The following is a 20,636-nucleotide window of genomic DNA, read 5'->3' on the forward strand; positions in this document are numbered from 1 at the left end:
TTCAACTGTTAAAATATTTTACAATACTGGCAAAAAATGGTTGGTGTCGCATTTAAATCTTGTTATTTCTTTAAAATTGGAAAATAAGTGATAATAAGTTATCAATACCTATTAGATAAATGAGCTATCAAAATACTAAGTATAGTTTATTATCATATGAGTTTTGAAATTTTACAGCAGAAAAGAATGCTTTCCAAATAAGTTTCTGGGTAAGTCTTATCAACCATGTGTTATTGCTGTCATCTAACAACTTATTACTTAACTATGAGTTAAGGAAAATGTTCTAAAAGTGAATATACTTCACAAATTATACAAAAATGATTATATAATACCATAAAATTACCTGTTTTGGATCTGATTTCCTGTGAATTTTATGTATTTTGTTTTTTCCATCAGTTTGGTGATTAGTGTATCTATGATCACTTTCTGATTCTGAAAAGCTTCTTCTATAAATTGATATCTGAAGAAATAAGCAAATTATTTCATATAAAAATATATAATGAGGAAAAGTCCAAGAATAAAAAGACTGATAAAAACATAAAATAGGATTATAAAGAATTTATATAACAATCTTTTAAAACATCAAATGTATCCTTAATAAAGCAAGTTTTCCCCACCTCTCAAATTATCCCTCAAGAAATATTATGGACATGTAAATATTTTGAAAGTTTGAGAACCATATGCATCCATCATTCAGTTTTATAAGCTTACAGAGTTCACTTTCACTTGGTGGACTTGGCAAAAAATTGTCAATGATATATAATCCGACTTATTAACTATATTGTAATTTCTACATTATGCAAGCCTGCTGAAAATAAACATTTCAAAAGACCACTTTTAAATAATAGGTAGTTATGTTCTAGGGGCTACAAAGAAAAATCAAGATAAATACAGAGAGAGAAGGGCAAAATTCTAGATGTTATGCCTTGTGATAAAACTTTAAGCAACAGTATAATAAGATATAGCACTTTAAAAAGTTTCCAATTTGAAAGTGAAAAAAGATCATTTACTTTGCCAGACTATGTTTGATAACTGAAGAGAAGTTCTAGAGAAGATAGAAAGGCAATGATATAGAAGATACATATCAAGAGTTTTATTTAAGTTTTCCTATAAAATGTACAAAATACAATATTTCTAAATTAACATATTTTATATAATGTGATTTTAAATGTTTACATGTAATTAAATAGGGTTGCCAGTTAGAAAAAGGGGATACCCAGTTAATAATTACATTGGATTTCCTTTGTACATAATCATATATGTGAATAATAACATTTCAAACACTTTCATAGGCAACTCAAGTTTTTTTATCTTAGTAAACTTTTTCTTTACTACATTTATTTAATATAAGGTTACATGAAATGGTCAAAATGGTCACCCTTATGTTGTTCCTCATCTCAATGCAAAGACTTTCAATATTAAGTACGTTTTCTACTTTCCATAAATAATCTTTATCAGGCTTAGGAAATACTTTTTTTATTTCTAGTTTGCTAAGATGTTATATCATGAATGTATATTTAATTTTTACAGAATGTTTCTACTGCTTCTATTGAGATAGGCATATACTTTTTCCTTTATTCTTTTAATATGACATGAAAGGTTTTAGCATCAATGATTTTGGCATGTTAAATGAATTCTGTATCCCCAAAATGAGGCCAAATTGGTTGATTACACTGTCCCAAAATGACAATACTACGAGATTTAAGGCAAGTTTTCCCCTCCTCTCAAATCATCTGTTTTCTACTTATTTTCCATTTCTTGGAATTTTTACATTCATTTCATGGGTGAAACTGGCCTGTAATTTTCCATTTCTATTCTTTGTCAGTTTTGGTGTAAAAGTTATGCTGGCTTCATATAACAAGTTGGAAAGAATTCATTTTTTTTTTTGCCATTCTCCAGACAAGTCTGTATAAGAAAGGGGCTTCTTTTTTTTTTGAGACGGAGTCTCGCTCTGTAGCCCAGGCTGGAGTGCAGTGGCGCAATCTTGGCTCACTGCAAGCTCCGCCTCCTGGGTTCACATCATTTGCCTGCCTCAGCCTCCTGAGTAGCTGGGACAACAGGCGCCTGCCACTGCACCTGGCTAATTTTTTGTATTTTTAGTAGAGACGGGGTTTCACCATGTTAAGCCAGGATGGTTTCCATCTCTTGACCTTGTGACCTGCCTGCCTTGGCCTCCCAAAGTGCTGGGATTACAGGCATGAGCAACCGTGCCAGGCCAAAGGGGCTATTTTTTTTACCTTAACTATGTGGTACATTTATCGGTGTCATTTGCATGTGTAATTTTCTTTGTGGGAAGGTTTTAAATTATGAATGAACATTAAAGGACTATTCTTTCTATTGTATTTAGCATAAGTTTTGGTAAAAACTTCATTTTCTAAGAGTTTTCCAATATCATGTAAAAATTTTCATTATAACATTTGAAATATGGAGTATTGCCACCTTCCTTCTCCTGGTAGTGGTTATTTGGGCCTGCTCTCTCAATCACTCATACAGAGAATTGTTGATTATTTAGTAGTCTTTTGAAAGACTGAATTTTTGGCTTTGACTATTTCTACACTTGTCTTTATTATGTTTCTTTTAAAACACACTTACTTTGGGTTTAATCTGCTACTTTTCCTAAACTGCAATAAATGTTTAGTGAATTGACTTTATCCTTAACATACAACATATGCATTTAATAATATAAACTGTCCTCCAAATATGGCTTCAGTTATTAAAAAGAAAAACCTCAAGGCTTGATTGACTGATATTTTCACTACTGTTCAGATCAAAATGTTTCCTAATATCTACTGGAATTTCTTATTGATGATTTAAATGTATTAAACTGCTTATTTTATAATAATTTCAAAGTTAAATTTCCAAGCATATAGAGATCATATATCTCCTTATACAGATTAATCAATTTTTTAGTTTGCCTCCTCATAGCCCTTTAACCCTTTAATAAATTAAGTGTGCATTTCCTAAAAACAAGGATTTTCTTATGTATTCATAGCACAGTTAAGTTAAAAAAACAAACAAACAAACAAAAAACTGACCTTGTTACAGTACTTTAACCTATAGACCATGTTTCTTAATTTTGTCATTTGATTCAATAATGTCTTCTAAATACTTTTTTCCTTTAAACTAGAATTCCAGGATCGTGTATCAGCAGACTTTAGTTATCACAAGAATTTCATTTCCAAATATATAGTATCTTTCAATCTTTTGAAATTTAAGATTTTAGCATATGGTCAGTTAAAAATATTTTATTGTAAGAACGTGTATTTTGGGGTATAGTGTTCCATAATGTCCATAAGATGTTAATTGTGTTATTCAATCTTATTTATCTTTTTTTTTTTGAGACGGAGTCTCACTCTGTCACCCAGGCTGAAGCGCAGTAGCCGGATCTCAGCTCACTGCAAGCTCTGCCTCCTGGGTTTACGCCATTCTCCTGCCTCAGCCTCCCGAGTAGCTGGGACTACAGGTGTCCGCCACCTCGCCCAGCTAGATTTTTGTATTTTTTAGTAGAGACGGGGTTTCACCGTGTTCACCAGGATGGTCTTGATCTCCTGACCTCATGATCCGCCCGTCTCGGCTTCCCAAAGTGCTGGGATTACAGGCTTGAGCCACCGCGCCCAGCCATCTTTTTTCTTTTTTGAGACAGAGTTTTGCTTTTGTCACCTAGGCCAGGGTGCAATGGTGCCATCTCTGCTCAATGCAACCTCCACCTCCCAGGTTCCAGCGATTCTCCTGCCTAAGCCTTCCGAGTAGCTGGGATTACAGGTGTGAACCACCGTGCCCAGCCCTTATTTCTCTATCTTTACTGATTTTTTAGTCTGCTTGTTTTGTCAGTTATGTATGTATGTATGTATTTATTTGTGTGAGCCACCATGCTTGGCCCTTATTTCTCTATCTTTACCGATTTTTTAGTCTGCTTATTGTGTTATTTATTTACTTATTTATTTTTTAGAGATAGGTCTTGCTATGTTGCCCAGGCTGAACTCAAACTCCTGGACTTCAGCCATTCTCCCACCTCAGTTTCCCGAGTAGCTAGGTAGCTAGCACTTACGGGTACCTGCCACACTACTTGGCTTCAATTATTGCGTAAAGTGGTAAGATTTTCCACTGTGACTATGGAGTTTTCTATTAGTTTGAAGTTCTGTCATTTTTTTGTAAGTTTATAACCTGTATAAATTTATAACTCATATATTTTAGATGAAGAGAGTCTTTCATCCTTACAAAGTGTCCCTCTTTATCTCAAATAATGGATTTTGTCTACTATGCCATTTTGCCTTTGGTTAGTATTTATATGGTGTGTCTTTTCCCATTAAGTCTTTTATATATTGAGTTTTTAGATATTTCTCATAAAAAGAAAATAGCACATTCTTCTATTTTCCTTCTTATCCAGTCCGAAACCTGTCTTATAATTTGGAACATTTTGTCTGTTCACATTTAGTATAATTATAGTATATTTGTAGATCTACCAACTTACCAAGGCCTCATTATATTCCATCTGTTCTTTATTTCTTTTTCTCACTTTTTTGGCCTTTGTTTATACTGATTATTCCACATCCCCACAACTCTCCATACCTTGGTAATTATATGTACTTATTATTCTTTTAGTCACTACTCTAGACATTACAAAAACAGATTTTTACATATCTAATATTTGCACTTTTTACCCTCTTCCTAGACTATGCACGGACCTTAGAACATAAATTCCATACCCTTTTAGTACATTTACTGCTATGTGATATATATATACACATACCACACCAACAAGATACTGTTTCCTAAGTCAACATTCATTTAGATTTACTCATACCTATTATTTTAATTGCTCCATATTCCTTTCTATATCTTCTATTATTTTTCTTCTGCTAAGAGGTACTTTAAGTGAGAGTTTATCAGGGATATGCTCTCCCAGTGTATTTTGCCTGAAACATTTTTCATCCACCTTCATATTTAAAGAATATGCTTACTGGGTACGGAATTTTAGATTTGAAAGTTACTTTACTTTTGCACTTTAAAAATATTACTTTCTTAATTCTCCTGCTAGAGGTTCGTGCAACTTCTTAAATATAGGCTAAATGCCTTTCGTCAGCTTCTGAAAGTTCTCAGCCATTACATTCTGTCTTCGAATATTGCTTCCTTCCCATTCTCTGTATTTTCCATCCTTCCTGGACTGCAATTACATCCATATTAGATCTTCAATCTCTTCTACTTTTCATCCTCCTCTTGTTGATGACGCTTCTTTCTGGATATTTTCTTAATTTTCTTCTAGCTCATTAATTCTCATTTCATGCTATGCCAAATCTGTTCTTAAGCCCTTCTACTGAGTTAATTTCAGATACTGTAATTTTCAGGGTTTTCTTTCTTTCTTTCTTTTTGAAGACAGGGTCTCATCCTTTCACTTAGGCTGGAGTGCAGTGGCACTATCACTGCAGCCTTGAACGCCTGGGCTCAAGCAATCCCAGGAGCTCAGGTGGGAGCGCCTCAGTCTCTTCAGTAGCTAGGAATACAAGCACACACCACTGTGCCCAGCAAATGTTTAGTGGGGTTGGGGTCTCACTATGTTCACATTGTCTAATCTTCTAGCAAACCTGGTTATTTCTAATTCTGTGAATATCGTTTTTCCAAAATTCATCATTGAGTAAGTTGGAGGCCTAGATGTCTTCTTTGTCTTTCTGGCAAGGATTTACATTTGATTCTACCAGGAAACTTGAGGAGCCAGCAATATGACTTCACTTTAATCCAATTTTAAGTGCTGAGCTTTAGTCCCTATGAGGAACTACTTACTAGCTAATTTATCTTTACTGTAATAGTGTAGACTTTCAGGGTACCAACTCAAGACAAGGAGACACATTAACCATGCATGATCCTTGCACTCTAGGCCGTGATTTCTCAGCCCTGTGAGCCTATTAAAATTACTCCTCATCTCTAGGTAAATACCTCAAGGCGAGTAAAAGGCCCCCGCCATCCTTAGCCCCAACTCCAACCCAATCCTGTTCAATAATGCTTTACTATTTTATTAGCTCTAGCATTTCATATAGATAATTTCTGTATTTTGTGCAGGTTTTCTAGTCATTCTCACTGTTGGTCCAAATTATCCAGTCTGCCAGTATCAGGAGCCTAGACCATCATAAGCAATTATATTTTGTATCGATTCAAATTTTACTGTCTAAATCATCTGTTGCTGACCTGAATGACTGTTGAGATGAGATTTAAAAGTAAGCTTTGCTAGGAACTATAATGAACCGGAAAAGGCATGCCTCAAATGTTGACATGAATGTATACAGACCCAGGGCTAGAAGAGCTTCCATTTTCTCAAAAAAGCCAGAAATCTAGATATTTAAAAAATGTAAAATCTCCCCATTTTACAATGCTGGCAACTAGTTCTATATATTTTTAAACAGTGTGTTCGCCAGTGTTCTCAACTCAGGATGATTTTGCTCCATAGGACATTGCCAATGTCTGGAACCACATTTTGTCGTCACAACTGGGGAGGGTTAGAGGGTTGCTACTGGCAACTAGTTGGTAGAGGTCAAGGATGCTAACCACCATATAACACACAGATCAGTCCCTAACAATAAAGAATTACCTGGCCCAAAACGTCAATAGTGTCAAAATTGATAAACCCTGGTATAGGCCAGCATACTGCTGGTTAAACAAAACCTATTTGCGGACTGCCATTTGATGAGGGTTGGCAGCAGTCCTTTAGTCCTCTAAAGCTGCATATGAATCTATATATATAACCAAAGATGCTGGTACCTATGCTCTTTATGCTCTAATAACTGACAGTCTCGACATGTCAGTTTGTCACATGTCTCACAGTACAGCTTCAACTGCTCCTTTTTATGAAAAGGACAAAACACTGGTCGCTGGCTGGTGACACCAACTGCCTCTGCAGAAACAACGGGAAACAAAGAGAAGAAAATGAACATAATTGAATAGTAAATAATTATTCGATTGCCCATTTGAATTCATATCTATTGATATAAACACTACAGCTTCATTTATACCATAACTTTCACTAAGAATTACAGATATTAAGATATCACATATTGTCAGCATTTCAGGAAAAAAAGCAAATCACCTTTTCATTTTCCAGGAAGAAATTAAAATTAATTCAGAAGTAAATGAAAGAACTAAGTGTGTAGTTAAAAATATGTTTTATTGCATTAAAAAAGCCTTAAGAAGACAGCCCTGGTAAATGAGTATGAACCACCTGGATGTCTTCTATCCCAAATATGGGAGGAGAATTTTTGAAAATGCAATTTGGAAAATCCAGCAGGGCACAGTGGCCCACGCCTGTAGTCTCAGCTATTCAGGAAGCTGAGTTGAGAGGATCACTTGCTTGAGCACCAAGAGTTTGAGTCCAGCCTGGGAACATCGTGAGACCTCATAGACAGAGACAGAGGGGCAGAGAAAGAGATGGAAAGAGAGGGAGGGAGAAAGAAAATATAATAAAATGTCTAAAAGGAGTAGTCAAATAACCTACTTTTGTAAAAATCCTAACAGAGGATACCCATTAACACAGAAATAATAATATTTTCATTATTACACTCTAGTTTGCCAGTGTGGGGATAAAACTGGAAAATGTTTATGTCATGTTAAGTGAAAAAAATCAGAATATGAATAAATATGGTTAAATAGTAAACCTCAGTTATCTTACTAATAATTAAAGGCAAAATCCAAACATTTCAGAAATAATCCTACCTCCAGAAATTATTACTGTTAATAACCTGGTGTGCATTCCTCTGGTTGTTTTTCTAAGTATGGAAGTACATATAGTATAGTGCAGTGTTACATTTTGTAAAACAATAAATGGCAGTACATATATTGTCTTTTAAAGATTTTTTTTTCTCACTTAACTCTACCTTAGATGCCTTTCTGTATTAGCATATATATCCACCTCATTTCTTATTTACTAACTGTATAGTAGTTCACAAAATAGATAAACCACTATACCACTTGCTAAGGATATTTATAAGTTATTCATTTTTCAGTACTGCAAATAATGCTGAAATAAACATATGAAAATTATAAATCATTTAAATGTTTCCATAAAGTAAACTCCTAGTGGTAGAATTGTTAAAGGGTAATTCATACAGAGAAAAGCTAAATAATTGTGCCAATTTGTACTCCAACCAGTGTAGAGTGGCTATTAACCATATTAACGGGGGGAACTCTCAAAATTTTTCATCTTTAACAATTTAATAAATGCAAAAGAGACAGAAAGAGAGAGAGAAGACACACACTTCACTATCTTAGAATGCATTTCTTTAATAACTGAAACAATGTTCAGTAATTAGCCATTTGCATTTCTTTTTTTTTTATAATGCACAAATCAGTCCCCAGCAATAAAGAATTATCTAGCTCAAAATGTCAATAGTGTCAAAACTGACAAACTAGTATGCTGGCCTATACCAGGCATGGTGGCTCACATCTGTAATCCCAGCACTCTGGGAGCCCAAGGCGGGTGGATCACTTGAGGTCAAGAGCTCGAGACCAGCCTGGCCAACATGGTGAAACCCTGTCTCTACTAAAAATACAAAAATTAGCCAGGCATGGTGGCAGAGGGATTACATAATCCCAGGCACTTGGGAGGCTGAAGCAGGAGAATTGCTTGAATCCGGGAGGTGGAGCTTGCAGTGAGCCGATATCGTACCACTGCACTCCAGCCTGGGTCATGGAGTGAAATTCTGTCTCAAGAAACAAAACAAAACAAAACAAAACACACACAAAAAAACCCTAAGGTAACCTGAGAGGAATTACAGATAAAATTAACGAACTAAAACATATAAAACTGATAATTAGATAAATAAATTCAAGAAATATTTCTGAAGATACAAATATGTAAACACGTAGAATTCAGAATGAAAATGAAAATAACCAGATAGAGAAAATCGGTAATATATTACAAGAATATTAAAAGCACAACATATCAAGATGAAATATGGAATTAATTCCAGCAATGCAAAGATGGTTCATTCTTTTTTTTTTTTTTTGAGACAGGATCTCATACTGTCGTGTAAGCGGAGAGTAATGGCAATGATCACAGGTCACTGCAGCCTCAAGCTCCTTGGTTCAAGCGGTCCTCCCACCATCTCATCTCCCAGGTTGTTGGGATTACAGGCATGTACTATTACGCCCAGTTAATTTTCTTTTTTTTTGTAGATAGGGTTTCACTATGTTGCCAAGGCTGGTCTAGAACTTCTGGGCTCAGGCAATCATCCCACTTCGGCCTCCCAAAGTGCTGGGATTACACCAAGTCTTTCACTAGTCTCAAACAACAAACACACAAAAAAAGGTTTTGCTACATTTTGATACATGCTATTACATGGATGAATCCTTAAAATATTACACTAAGTAAAATAAGTTAGATAGCAAAGAACAAATACCATGTGATTCCACTTGTGTGAAATATCCAGAATCAGCAAATTTACAGAGACAGAAAATAAAAGGCTGGGTGCAGTGGCTCATGCTTGTAATCCCAGTAGTTTGGGAGGCCAAGGCTGGCGGATCATTTGAGGTCAGGAGCTCGAGACCAGCCTGGCCAACATGGTAAAACCCCGTGTCTACTAAAAATACAAAAATTAGCCACGCATGGTGGCGCACACCTGTAATCCCAGTTACAGGCAGCAGAATAGCATGAACCCAGGTAGCACAGGTTGCAGTGAACTGAGATCGTGCCAGTGCACTACAGCTAGCCTGCGTGACAAAGCAAGACTCAGTCTCACAAAAAAGAAAATAGGTTTGAAGTTACCAGGAGCTAGGGGAAGAAAAATGGAGTTATTATTTTTTTTTTTTTCTTTTGAGACGGAGTCTCACTCTGTCGCCCAGGCTGGAGTGCAGTTGCGCGATCTGACTGCAAGCTCCGCCTCCCAGGTTCACACCATTCTCCAGCCTCAGCCTCCCGAGTAGCTGGGACTACAAGCGCCCACCACCATGGCTGGCTAATTTTTTTGTATGTTTTTAGTAGAGATGGGGTTTCACCGTGTTAGCTAGGATGGTCTCGATCTCCTGATCTCATGATCCACCCGCCTCAGCCTCCCAAAGTGCTGGGATTACAGGCATGAGCCACCGCGTCCAGCCAGAAAATTGGAGTTATTACTTAAAGGGTACAAAGATGCTGATTGGGGTGATAAACAAGTTTTGAAAATAGCAGTGATGGTTGCACAACACGTAAACGTAATAAATGCCACTGAATTGTACATTTAATAGTTAAAATGACAAATTTTATGTTGCATGTATTTTACCAAATAAAAAATATATGAGTGAACTGTACATTAAAAACCAGACAATAAAACCAGAAATAATAATTACATAAAAAAGCCTCTCTGGCCATCCACATATCAGACAAATAATCATGATGCAGGTTTACTACAAGAATATCAAAAGGAAAAGAGTTATAAAATATTTAAGCCCACTCTTTGTTGTTACCTTAGAGATAAAAGAAAAATAAGAAAAAGCAATTTTTTTCTCTATTTGTTCTATATTCACACCAGTTGAAGACATTTATAGAAGCAGGAGGACATGCAGTATGAATGTAAAACAGGGTTCTACATCTATTCACACTTTCCAACATTTTTAAGTATTTAAATTTCAATTACAATATAAACTTCTTTTACTTAAGAGTATATATTTAATACTTATCAAAATAAAAGTGTCAAAACAAGTCAATACAGGAAGGAAGAAAAGACAGGGGGAAAGACAGAAGAAAAAAAAAGAAAATAACTCATGTATTACCTGGAGATACTTCCTCTTTCTGTCTGACAGTATGGTCTTTTGTGAACTTTACCCTCTGATGAGCTCTGATACACGTCTTGCATAGCCATTCAACACACTCTACACAAAACCCATTAGCTTCTGCGTTGTCCTCACAGCTTGTACACACCTGACAATAAAGAACCACGGCACATGAATTTTTGAGAAAATGAAAAGCTGGTCCTATCACAAGCTATATATACATGATACACCAACCATACCGGGCTAAATCAGTTAGCCTCCTAATGGTGTTGGGAAATTTTAAACTGACATTGTGTGTTACATTATATACATATGAAACGAAAATACTGTGCAGAGACAAGAATGTAAGTACATTTTCTCCTTAATTCAGCATCCCAAATATTTCAACCAGGTATTTCCCAAACATTATGCTAGGTGTGGGAACAGAACAGTCAGGAAAAGCAAATGTGGTCCCTGCCCATATGATAACTACAGTCTTGTAAATAGTGCAGGTTCAAATCCCAGTTCCCTCACTTACTAGCTCAGTGGTCTTGCACAGGTTACATAGAATACTCATCTTTAATATGAGGGTAATGATACAGATATTACTGAGTAGTTGTGAAGATTAAATGTGAGGCAGATGCACATTATTAGAATAAGCATATCAATATATAACTACAAACTGAGAATTACCATAAAGGAAATATACGGAAAGTTATAAGAACATATGATGAAGAAATGGATCTCATTTTAGTGGGGTTGGTAGGCTAGGGAAAGCATGAAGAGGGATTACCCAGTGAAGGCTTTTACTTCTAGGAAGGGATAACAGCATGTAGAAAAAGTCCCAGGCAAGAAGAGCAAGCAGGTCCAAAGAACTGAACGAAGGCAAGTATGACTGAAGTGGTGCGACTGAGGCGAAGACTGGCAAGAGAAGCTAGGACAAGAGACAGGGGCCAGATTAAGTGGAGTCACAAGACAATTTTGGTGTTTGTCCAAATAAGTCTATTAAAAGCTTTTAAGAAAGTGACATGACCAGATTTGAATTTTTATGTCACAATGGCTACAATGTAGAGAACAAATTAGAAAAGGAGCAAGCGTTTCTGTGTAATGACAAGCTAGGAGGATTTTTCAGTGGCTCTGGTGAGGGTTGCTGGAAGTGGGATGTGGAGATGAGAACAGGTTTCACAGCAAAAATTTTTTCCACTTCACTCAGTGGTTGACCCTAACCCAATTCCAAATAGCTGATAGATAAACCAAAATCTACCTTTTCTCTGGTCTTATCATCTTCAATCTTTCTAACATCACTTGATACCACTGACTCCTGCTTCCTAGAAATCATGTGAATTCCTTAATATCTGCCAATCCTCCTATCAGATAGTCTGACTGTCACTGTGGATCCCACCCTTCTTCCTTTGATTCTGTAGTTTTTAATTACAGGGATTGATCTCATCTACTTCCTTAGCCTCACATAGCATCTCTAAAAGGATGTAATCTAAAATTTAATCTCCACAGTAAGCTATAAAAAGAAATAAGTAATTTCTATTTACACCACTCAGGAGAGATTACTAGTACATAAAGTAAAATAAAACAGGAAAAGCATGTGTGTGTAATGCTACTGCTTATTCAAGAAAGATGGTAATATGGTTTGGATTTGTGTGCCTGCCCCAATCTCACGCTGAACTGTAATCCCCAATGTTGGAGGTGGGGCCTGCTGGGAGGTGGGTGGATCATGGGAGTGATTTACCCCTTGGTGCTGTTCTCATGATAATGATTGAGTTCTCACGAGATCTAGTTAAGTGTGTGGTGCCTCCCCACTCTCTTTTTTGCTCCTCCTCCATCCATGTGGATGAGCCTGCTCTCTTCACCTTCTGCCATGATTGTAAGCTGAGCAGATGCATCATGCTTCCTGTACAGCTTGCAGAACCATGGGCCAATTAAACCTCTTTTCTTTATAAGTTACCCAGTCTCAGATATTTCTTTATAGCAAAGTGAGACTGAGGAGTGGGGCACTGCTATAAAGATACCTTAAAATGTAGAAGCAGCTTTGGAACTGTGTAATGGGCAGAATTTCAAAGAGTTTGGAGGGCACAGAAAAAGGCAGGAAGGTGACAAAAATTTTGTCCCAGAGATTTGTTAAATTGTTGTGACCAAAATGCTGATAGTAATATGGACAATGAAGTCCAGGCTGAGGAGGTCACAGATGGAAATAAACTTATTGGGAAATGCAGCAAAGGTCACTTTTGTTACACCTTGGCAAAGGCTCGGTTGGACTGTGCCCCTGCTCTAGGGATCTGTGGAACTCTGAATTTGAGAGATGATTTAGAGTATCTGGTGGATGAAATTTCTAAGCAGCAAAGTGTTCAAGATGTGATCTGGCTGCTTCTAACAACCTATGCTCATATGCATGAGCAAAGAAATGACCTGAAGTTGGAACTTATATATATAAAAGGGAAGCAGAGTGTAAAAGTTTAGAAAATTTGCAGCCTGGCCATGTGGTAGAAAAGAAAAGCCCATTTTTGGGGGAGGAATTCAAGCAGGCTGCAGAAACTGGGCGTAGGGGGAAAGCCTTGAAGGCATTTCAGAGACATTCTGAGCAGCCACTCTTGTCACAGGCCCAGAGGCCTAGAAGGCCAGGCCAGGCCAGGCTCAGGGGCTCACTCTCCTGAGAAGCCTCAGGACACTGCTCCCTGTGTCCTAGCCTCTCCAGTTCCAGCCATGGCTCAAAGAGGCCCAGATATAGCTCAGGCCGCTGCTTCACAGGATGCAAGACATAAGCCTTGGCAGCTTCCACATGCTGTTAAGCCTACAGGTACATAGAATCCAACAGGTGAGATTTGGGAACCTCTCTCTGCCTAGATTTCAGAAGATTTTCGGAAAGGCCTGGATGTCCAAGCAGAAGCCTGCTGCAGGGGCAGAGCCTCCACAGAGAACCTCTACTCGGGCAGTGCAGAGGAGAAATGTGGGCCTGGAGCACCCACACAGAGTCCCCACTAGGGTCCTCCCAAGTGGAGCTGTGAGAAGACTGCCACTGTCCTCCAGAACCCAGGATGGTAGATACACCAGCAGCTTGCACCTTCAGTCTGGAAAAGTCACAGATACTCAGTGTCAACCCATGAGAGCAGCCTGTGAGAGCAGCTGTGGGGGCTGAACCCTGCAAAGTCACAGGTGTTAAGTACAGCTGCCCAAGGCTTTGGGAGCCCACCCCTTGTACCAGTGTGTCCTGGATGATAGATATGAAGTCAAAGAAGATTATTTTGGAGCCTTAAGATTTAATGACTGCGCTGCTGGGTTTTGGACTTGCACAAAGCGTGCAGTCCCTTTCTTTTGGCCGATTTCTCCATTTTGGAATGGGAGTATTTACCCAATGCCTATACCCACATTGTATCTTGCAAGTAACATGTTTTTGACTTTACAGGCTCATAGGGAGAAGAGACTTGCCTTGTCTTCTCATCTCAAATATGAGATTTAGGACTTTTTGAGTTAATGCTGAATGGTTAAGACTCTGGGTGACTGTTGGGAGGCATGATTGTGTTTTGAAATGTGAGAAGGAGATTTGGGAGGGGCTGGGGTAGAAGGATATGGTTTGGATCTGTGTCCCTGACCAAATTTCATGTAGAATTGTAATCCCCAATGTTGGAGGTCGGACCTGATGGGAGGTGACTGGATCATGGGGGTGGATATCCCCCTTGGTGCTGTTCTCATGGTAGTGAGTTCACATGGAGATGTGTTCATTTAAAAGTGCGTGGCATGGCTGGGCGTGGTGGTTCACACCTGTAATACCAGCACTTTGGGAGGCTGAGGCAGGCCAATCACCTGAGGTCAGGAGTTCGAGACCAGCTTGGTTAACATGGTGAAACCCCGTTTCTACTAAAAATACAAAAAATTAGCTGGGCATGGTGGCGCACACCTGTAATCCCAGCTACTCAGGAGACTGAGGCAGCAGAATTGCTTGAACCTGGGAGGCAGAGGTTGCAGTGAGCTGAGATTGGCCATGCACTCCTGCTTGGGCAACAAGACCGAAACTCCATCTCAAAAAAAAAAAAAAAAAAAAGAAAAGAAAGAAAAGAAAAGAAAGAAAGAAAGAAAGAAAGAAAAAAGTGTGTGGCACCTCCCACCCTCTTTTGGCTCCTGCTTTGGCCACATGTAAGACAAATGTGCTGCCCCTTCGCCTTCCACCATGATTGTAAGTTTCCTGAGGCCTCCCCAGAAGCTTAGCAGATGCCAGCATCATGCTTCCTGTACAGCCAGTGAAACCATGAGCCAATTAAACCTCTTTTCTTTATAAATTACCCAGTCTCAGGTATTTCTTTATAGCAATGCAAAAACAGACTAACACAGATGGGATGGAATACTTTTAAATTGTACATTAACATAATATTTAAAAAGGAAGGATAATCCATAAAGGAGATTAAATAGTTACCTACGAGGTTAGGAAGAAATAAGGTAGATGGGTAGACAAGACAGGGATAGAAGTTTATAGACTTTCTTTTCAAATGACATGAATGTTTTATATGTAGTTACGCAGCATTTTAAACATTTAAATTCCTAAATGTCAAAAGCAAAATTTAATAAATGAACCTGCCTCATCAAGTGGGTGGCTTAACTGCACAGAGAAGATTTATTTATTTCAGGTAACTTTAAAACATGATTTGGCTGGCTGGGCACAGTGGCTAACACCTGCAATCCGAGCACTTTGGGAGGCCAAGGCAGGTGGAATGCCTGAGCTCAGGAGTTCGAGACCAGCCTGGGCAACATGGTGAAACCCCGTCTCTACTAAAATACAAAAAATTAGCCGGATGTGGCAGTGTGCGCCTGTAGTCCCAGCTACTCTGGAGGCTGATGCAGGAGAATTGCTTGAACCCAGGAGGTGGAGGTTGCAGAGAGTCAAGATCGTGCCACTGCATTCCAGCCTGGGCAACAGAGTGAAACTCCTTCTCTTTAAAAAAAAAAAAAAAAACCACATGATTTGATTGACTATCTCCAGTGCATACATATAACTACTGTCTTTCTTGCTTTCTATTTTGATACAAACACTCTACAACTTCTATTTTCAGCTCCAACTCCACTCTACTATAAACTCTTATTCAGAAAGCAACATTTATGCTTTACAAGCTGGTTTCACATTCGAGTCTAACAATGGGTAATGCTGGAGGGAGAATGCAATGTCAGAAGAAGGCACTTGATTCTCATAGTCAGCTTCCTCTTTTCTTCCTATCTGCATGTAATTTCTGTGAGCATCACACTAGTGATGCAGCTTCATCCCAGCTGCAGCAGTTCCTTCCTACACTGGAGCTAGCTCTAGTTTGCAGACTTTCCAATATTTGTAGGACCAGCTTTACCGTAATCCACTTCAGAGATGCCAGCAACACTGCTTCTGCCCATCAGAAGTCTGAGTCTGAAGTCAAACACCTAGACCCCATCACCAGCCAAGATGCACTTCCTTCTCAGGTGTTTAAGTTCCACGAAGCCTTTCCTCTGAGCTTTTATCTTTTAATAATTCCATCCTTTTGCATTTGTTCCCTCAGCTGCTTCTCAAAGTTGCTACCTCTGTGATACTTTAAGAATTGTATTTGTATCTTTTCAGAAAATCTTGTATCTAGTCTATAATTCTTTATATCTTTTCTTCTCTTTTTTCTTTCTTTCTTTTTTTTTCTTTTTTTTGAGATAGTCTCGCTCTGTCACCCAGGCTGGAGTGCTTTGGTGCAATCTTGACTCACTGCAACTCCCGCCTCTGGGTTCAAGCAATTTTCCTGCCTCAGCCTCCCAAGTAGGTGCCACCACGACTGGCTAATTTTTTTGTATTTTTAGTAGAGACAGGCTTTCACCATGTTGGCCAGGCTGGTCTCAAACTCCTGACCTTGTGATCCACCTCCCTCGGCCTCACAAAGTATTGGGATTACAGGCATAAGCCACCATACCTGGCCTTATTTTAAGAAGTAAAATGATCCCTAATTGTACCAAGACTGTATTACATATTATGCATATAAATTATGCATATATCATATAAACTTTTTTTCCTAGAGAAAACAAATTACATCAATGCAATTAAGAACCAACATTTTGGCTGGGATTACACCTGTAATCCCAGCACTTTGGGAGGCTGAGGAGAGCAGATAACTTGAGGTTAGGAGTTTGAGACCAGCCTGGCCAACATGGTAAAACCCCATCTCTACTAAAAATACAAAAATTAGCAGGGCATGGTGGTGAGCACCTGTAATCCCAGCTACTCAGGAGGCTGAGGCAGGAGAATCACTTGAACCCGGGAGGCGGAGGTTGCAGTGAGCTGAGATCATGCCACTGCACTCCAGCCTGGGTGACAGAGCAAGACTCTATCTCAAAACAAACAAACAAACAAAAAGTCAATATAGGCTGGGCGCGGTGGCTCACGCCTGTAATCTCAGCACTTTAGGAGGCCGAGGCAGGCAGATCACCTGAGGTCGAGAGTCCAAGACCAGCCCGACCAACATGGAGAAACCCCGTCTCTACCAAAAACACAAAATTAGTCGGGAGTGGTGGCACATGCCTGTAATCCCAGCTACTCGAGAGACTGAGGCAGGAGAATCGCTTGAACCTAGAAGGCGGAGGTTGTGGTGAACTTAGATCACGCCATTGTACTCCAGCTTGGACAACAAGAGCAAAACTCCATCTCAAAATACAAAAAAAGAGTCAATATATACTTATACTTTCTTTTATAAATACAGTCTCTGCCAGGCGTGGTGGCTCACACCTGTAATCCCAGCACTTTCAGAGGCCGAGGCGGGTAGATCACAAGGTCAGGAGTTTGAGACCAGCCTGGCCAACATGGTGAAACACTGTCTCTACTAAAAATACAAAAAATTAGTCAGGCGTGGTGGCACGCGCCTGTAGTCCCAGCTACTTGGGAGGCTGAGGCAGGAGAACCGCTTGAACATGGGAGGAGGAGGTTGCACTCCAGTCTGGGCAACAGAGCGAGACTCCGTCTCTAAATAAATAAACAAATAAATAAATAAATAAATAAAGTCTCTGTTAGATAATTCATTCCCTGAAAGGCCTAGATAGGTGACCAACTCAATGATGATGAGCACCCATCGTACCATACTGTGGTCTCCAAATATTATTTCCCACGAAAAGGAATCAAGGCACCTAGGAGAAATGGATGCTTCAAGGTCTAGAACAGAAAATGACAGAAAAAACAGCAAGGGAGACAGCAATGACTACTACAGACTCAAACAGAGGGACACAGACACACACAAACTTATACACACAAACACACACACTCCTCTCATTAGTCACCTCTGAAGAATCCTAAGAAATTAACTCACTGCTCTAAAAATTGTCAACTAAAGGGAAGGAATCAAAATTGAACTGACCTTTCCTGGATGAACTGTAGGTCAGGGTAATCAAAGAATTGATGAAGGAAGCTTTCCCTTTCTATTCCAGTTAAGAAATAAGAAGAATAATAGAATTAAAATGTCACTATTTTTCAAAGCCCTCATGAAATACAGAATCTTGGCAGTGATCATTAATGGCCACTAACATCAGAAAAAAGAAAGACAGCCAGACACCATATGCTTCCTGATGAGCATACACATGGACATATGGATCAAAGTATTCTTACCCTTCTCCCGCAATGGAACCAGAACCTAAACAAGCCACTACGTTTCATTTTTATTCACAGTTTCACAAAACATAGAATCAGCATGTTAAATGACTTTATGGAAATTATCAGCAAAATTCAGAATAAAACTAACTCTTTTGAATATGCAACCCAGTTTATGCAACGAAAATGTTAAACGGGAAGAAAAGGAAAGCAAGAGAAGCAAAGGGGTAACTTGAGATTAATTAAAAGATAGTTTTGAGACAAATCAACCAAATGTACTATGTAGGCCTTACTGGATCCTTATGGAAACAAACCACTGTTTAAAAAAAAACCTGCAATAATTAGATCCATTTGATTACTGCTTAGATATTTGATAATAATAAGAGATCATTAAGCATTTGAAATTTATTTATTTATTTTTTTTTTGAGATAGGGTCTCACTCTGTCACCCAGGCTGGGGTGCAGTGGCATAATTATGGCTCACTGCAGCCTCCATCTTCTTGAGTGCAGGTGATCCTCCAACCTCAGCCTCCCAACTAGCTGGGACTACAGGTGCACACCACCACACCCAGCTTGCTTGCTTTTCTTTCTTGTTCGTTCGTTCGTTCGTCCGTCCGTCCGTCCGTCCATCCATCCATCCATCCATCCATTCATTCGCTCAGACAGGATTTCACCGTGTTGCCCAGTCTGGTCCTTTTATTTTTACATAGATATTCATATGGTAGTTAAGTTTACAGAAAAAATATTTTATTTAAGTACATGCCAAAATATTTACAGATGTGGCCACGTGTGGTGGCTCACCCTTGTAATCCCAGCACTTTGGGAGGCCGAGGTAGGTGAATCACCTGAGGTCAGGAGTTCGCAATCAGTCTGGTCAACATGGTGAAACCTTGTCTCTACTAAAAACACAAAAATTAGCCAGGTGTGGTGGTGGGCGCCTATAATCCCAGCTACTTGGGAGGCTGAGGTTGCAGTGAGCCAAGACCTCGCCATTGCACTCCAGCCTGGGCAACAAGAGCAAAACTCCGTCTCAAAAAATAAAAATAAAAAATTACAGATGACATTATATAATGGCTGGAATTAACATCAATGTAATCTAGTAGTTGGGGGTAATCAAGAGTATGCACAAAACAAGAGTTGATGGCTATTGACCTAGGTGATGGGTCCACGGACGTATGTTATGTCAACTGTTTCTTTGGTAATGCTTGAAATTATCTACAACAAAAAGTTTTTAAAACTTTTCAAAATCTCCAGCTATGAACTCTCTTTAGAGCACCACTCTAACCATGGATGACACCTCTACTTTACAGTCTCACAGGCAATGCAAACTCAATCACATCCAAAATCTACCTACCTCCTACTCTCTTTATCATGATCTCTGTGAAAGGCACCATCCAGGCAGTAAAACATCTCACCTTCCACACCCAGTCAGGCATATCAAGTTCTCTCTGGGTGGTAACTTCCTTTCCTTGTTGCTACCAAGCTAATTCAGCTCCCACTACCTCTTGCTAAGTACTGCCTGGTTTCAATTCATCCCCCATATGACCTCTCCACTCTCCATCCTTACCAAATGCCCCCAGCAGCACCCTACTCTCATACCACATTTCCTACCCCAACCCATGCATGTCCAGTATCAACATTTAGGATGTCTATTGGACTCCATCTCTAGTTTAACTTCTTCCTACTATGTTTCTGTGCCAGAAGCAGACTAAATAAACAAAAACGTACTGAAAACTAATTGATCACATGGAGGTAATAAAGAAGCCTCTTAAACTTGTCCTTTGGATTAGAATCCCTTTAACTCTCATGTCCTATTATCATCATTTCATGTCATACGAATATCCTACCTGGTTGACATTTATTTATGCTACTTTACATTTAAGGATTATTTATGCTACTGTATTTTTTAGTTTTCTGGATTGAGCATGCACATGTACTACTATGAATATGACTAATGAATATCTAGGATATCTAGGATAGCTACATGTGACACGATAGGTGTCACATGTAAAGCAAAGTGACATGACGCAATGGAAGATGGAAACAAAATCATTTGTATTTAGAAGAGAACTTTCAGAGGACTTAAGTGTTCAACACTGTAACCTACATAAATAATTATGTTTCTTTCTTTAAGGGTGGTTTCACAATTAAATAATTAGAAAGTTTATCTCCCGCAGCAAGCCTGTCTGTTTTGGCCTTTGATAAGGTTCATATCAGGAAGAATTGTGGATACTTTCCAAACTACAAAAACAGGTATTTTAGTCAGTAGTGGCTATGTTCATTTCAAGTGAACCTTAAATTCCTGTAGTGCTACCAAGGAACAAAAAACTAAAAATTCAACAGAAAG

General features: G+C 38.7%; 1 protein-coding gene across 2 annotated transcripts in view; it reads right to left on the reverse strand.

The window, feature by feature from the left end:
* Positions 1-20,636, reverse strand: part of TRIM24 (tripartite motif containing 24) — a 127,076-nt gene that overhangs the window by 60,313 nt on the left and 46,127 nt on the right. For both annotated transcript variants that reach the window (XM_033195006.1, XM_033195005.1), the window contains exons 3-5: positions 10,732-10,879; positions 6,751-6,883; positions 344-460 (exon numbers count right to left, since the gene is read on the reverse strand). In XM_033195006.1, coding sequence (XP_033050897.1) covers positions 344-460; positions 6,751-6,883; positions 10,732-10,879 — 398 coding nt within the window. The remainder of the gene's footprint in view (positions 1-343; positions 461-6,750; positions 6,884-10,731; positions 10,880-20,636) is intronic.

Source organism: Trachypithecus francoisi, unplaced genomic scaffold, assembly GCF_009764315.1.
Source record: "Trachypithecus francoisi isolate TF-2019V2 unplaced genomic scaffold, Tfra_2.0 Lachesis_group4, whole genome shotgun sequence".
Taxonomy (NCBI): Eukaryota; Metazoa; Chordata; class Mammalia; order Primates; family Cercopithecidae; genus Trachypithecus; species Trachypithecus francoisi.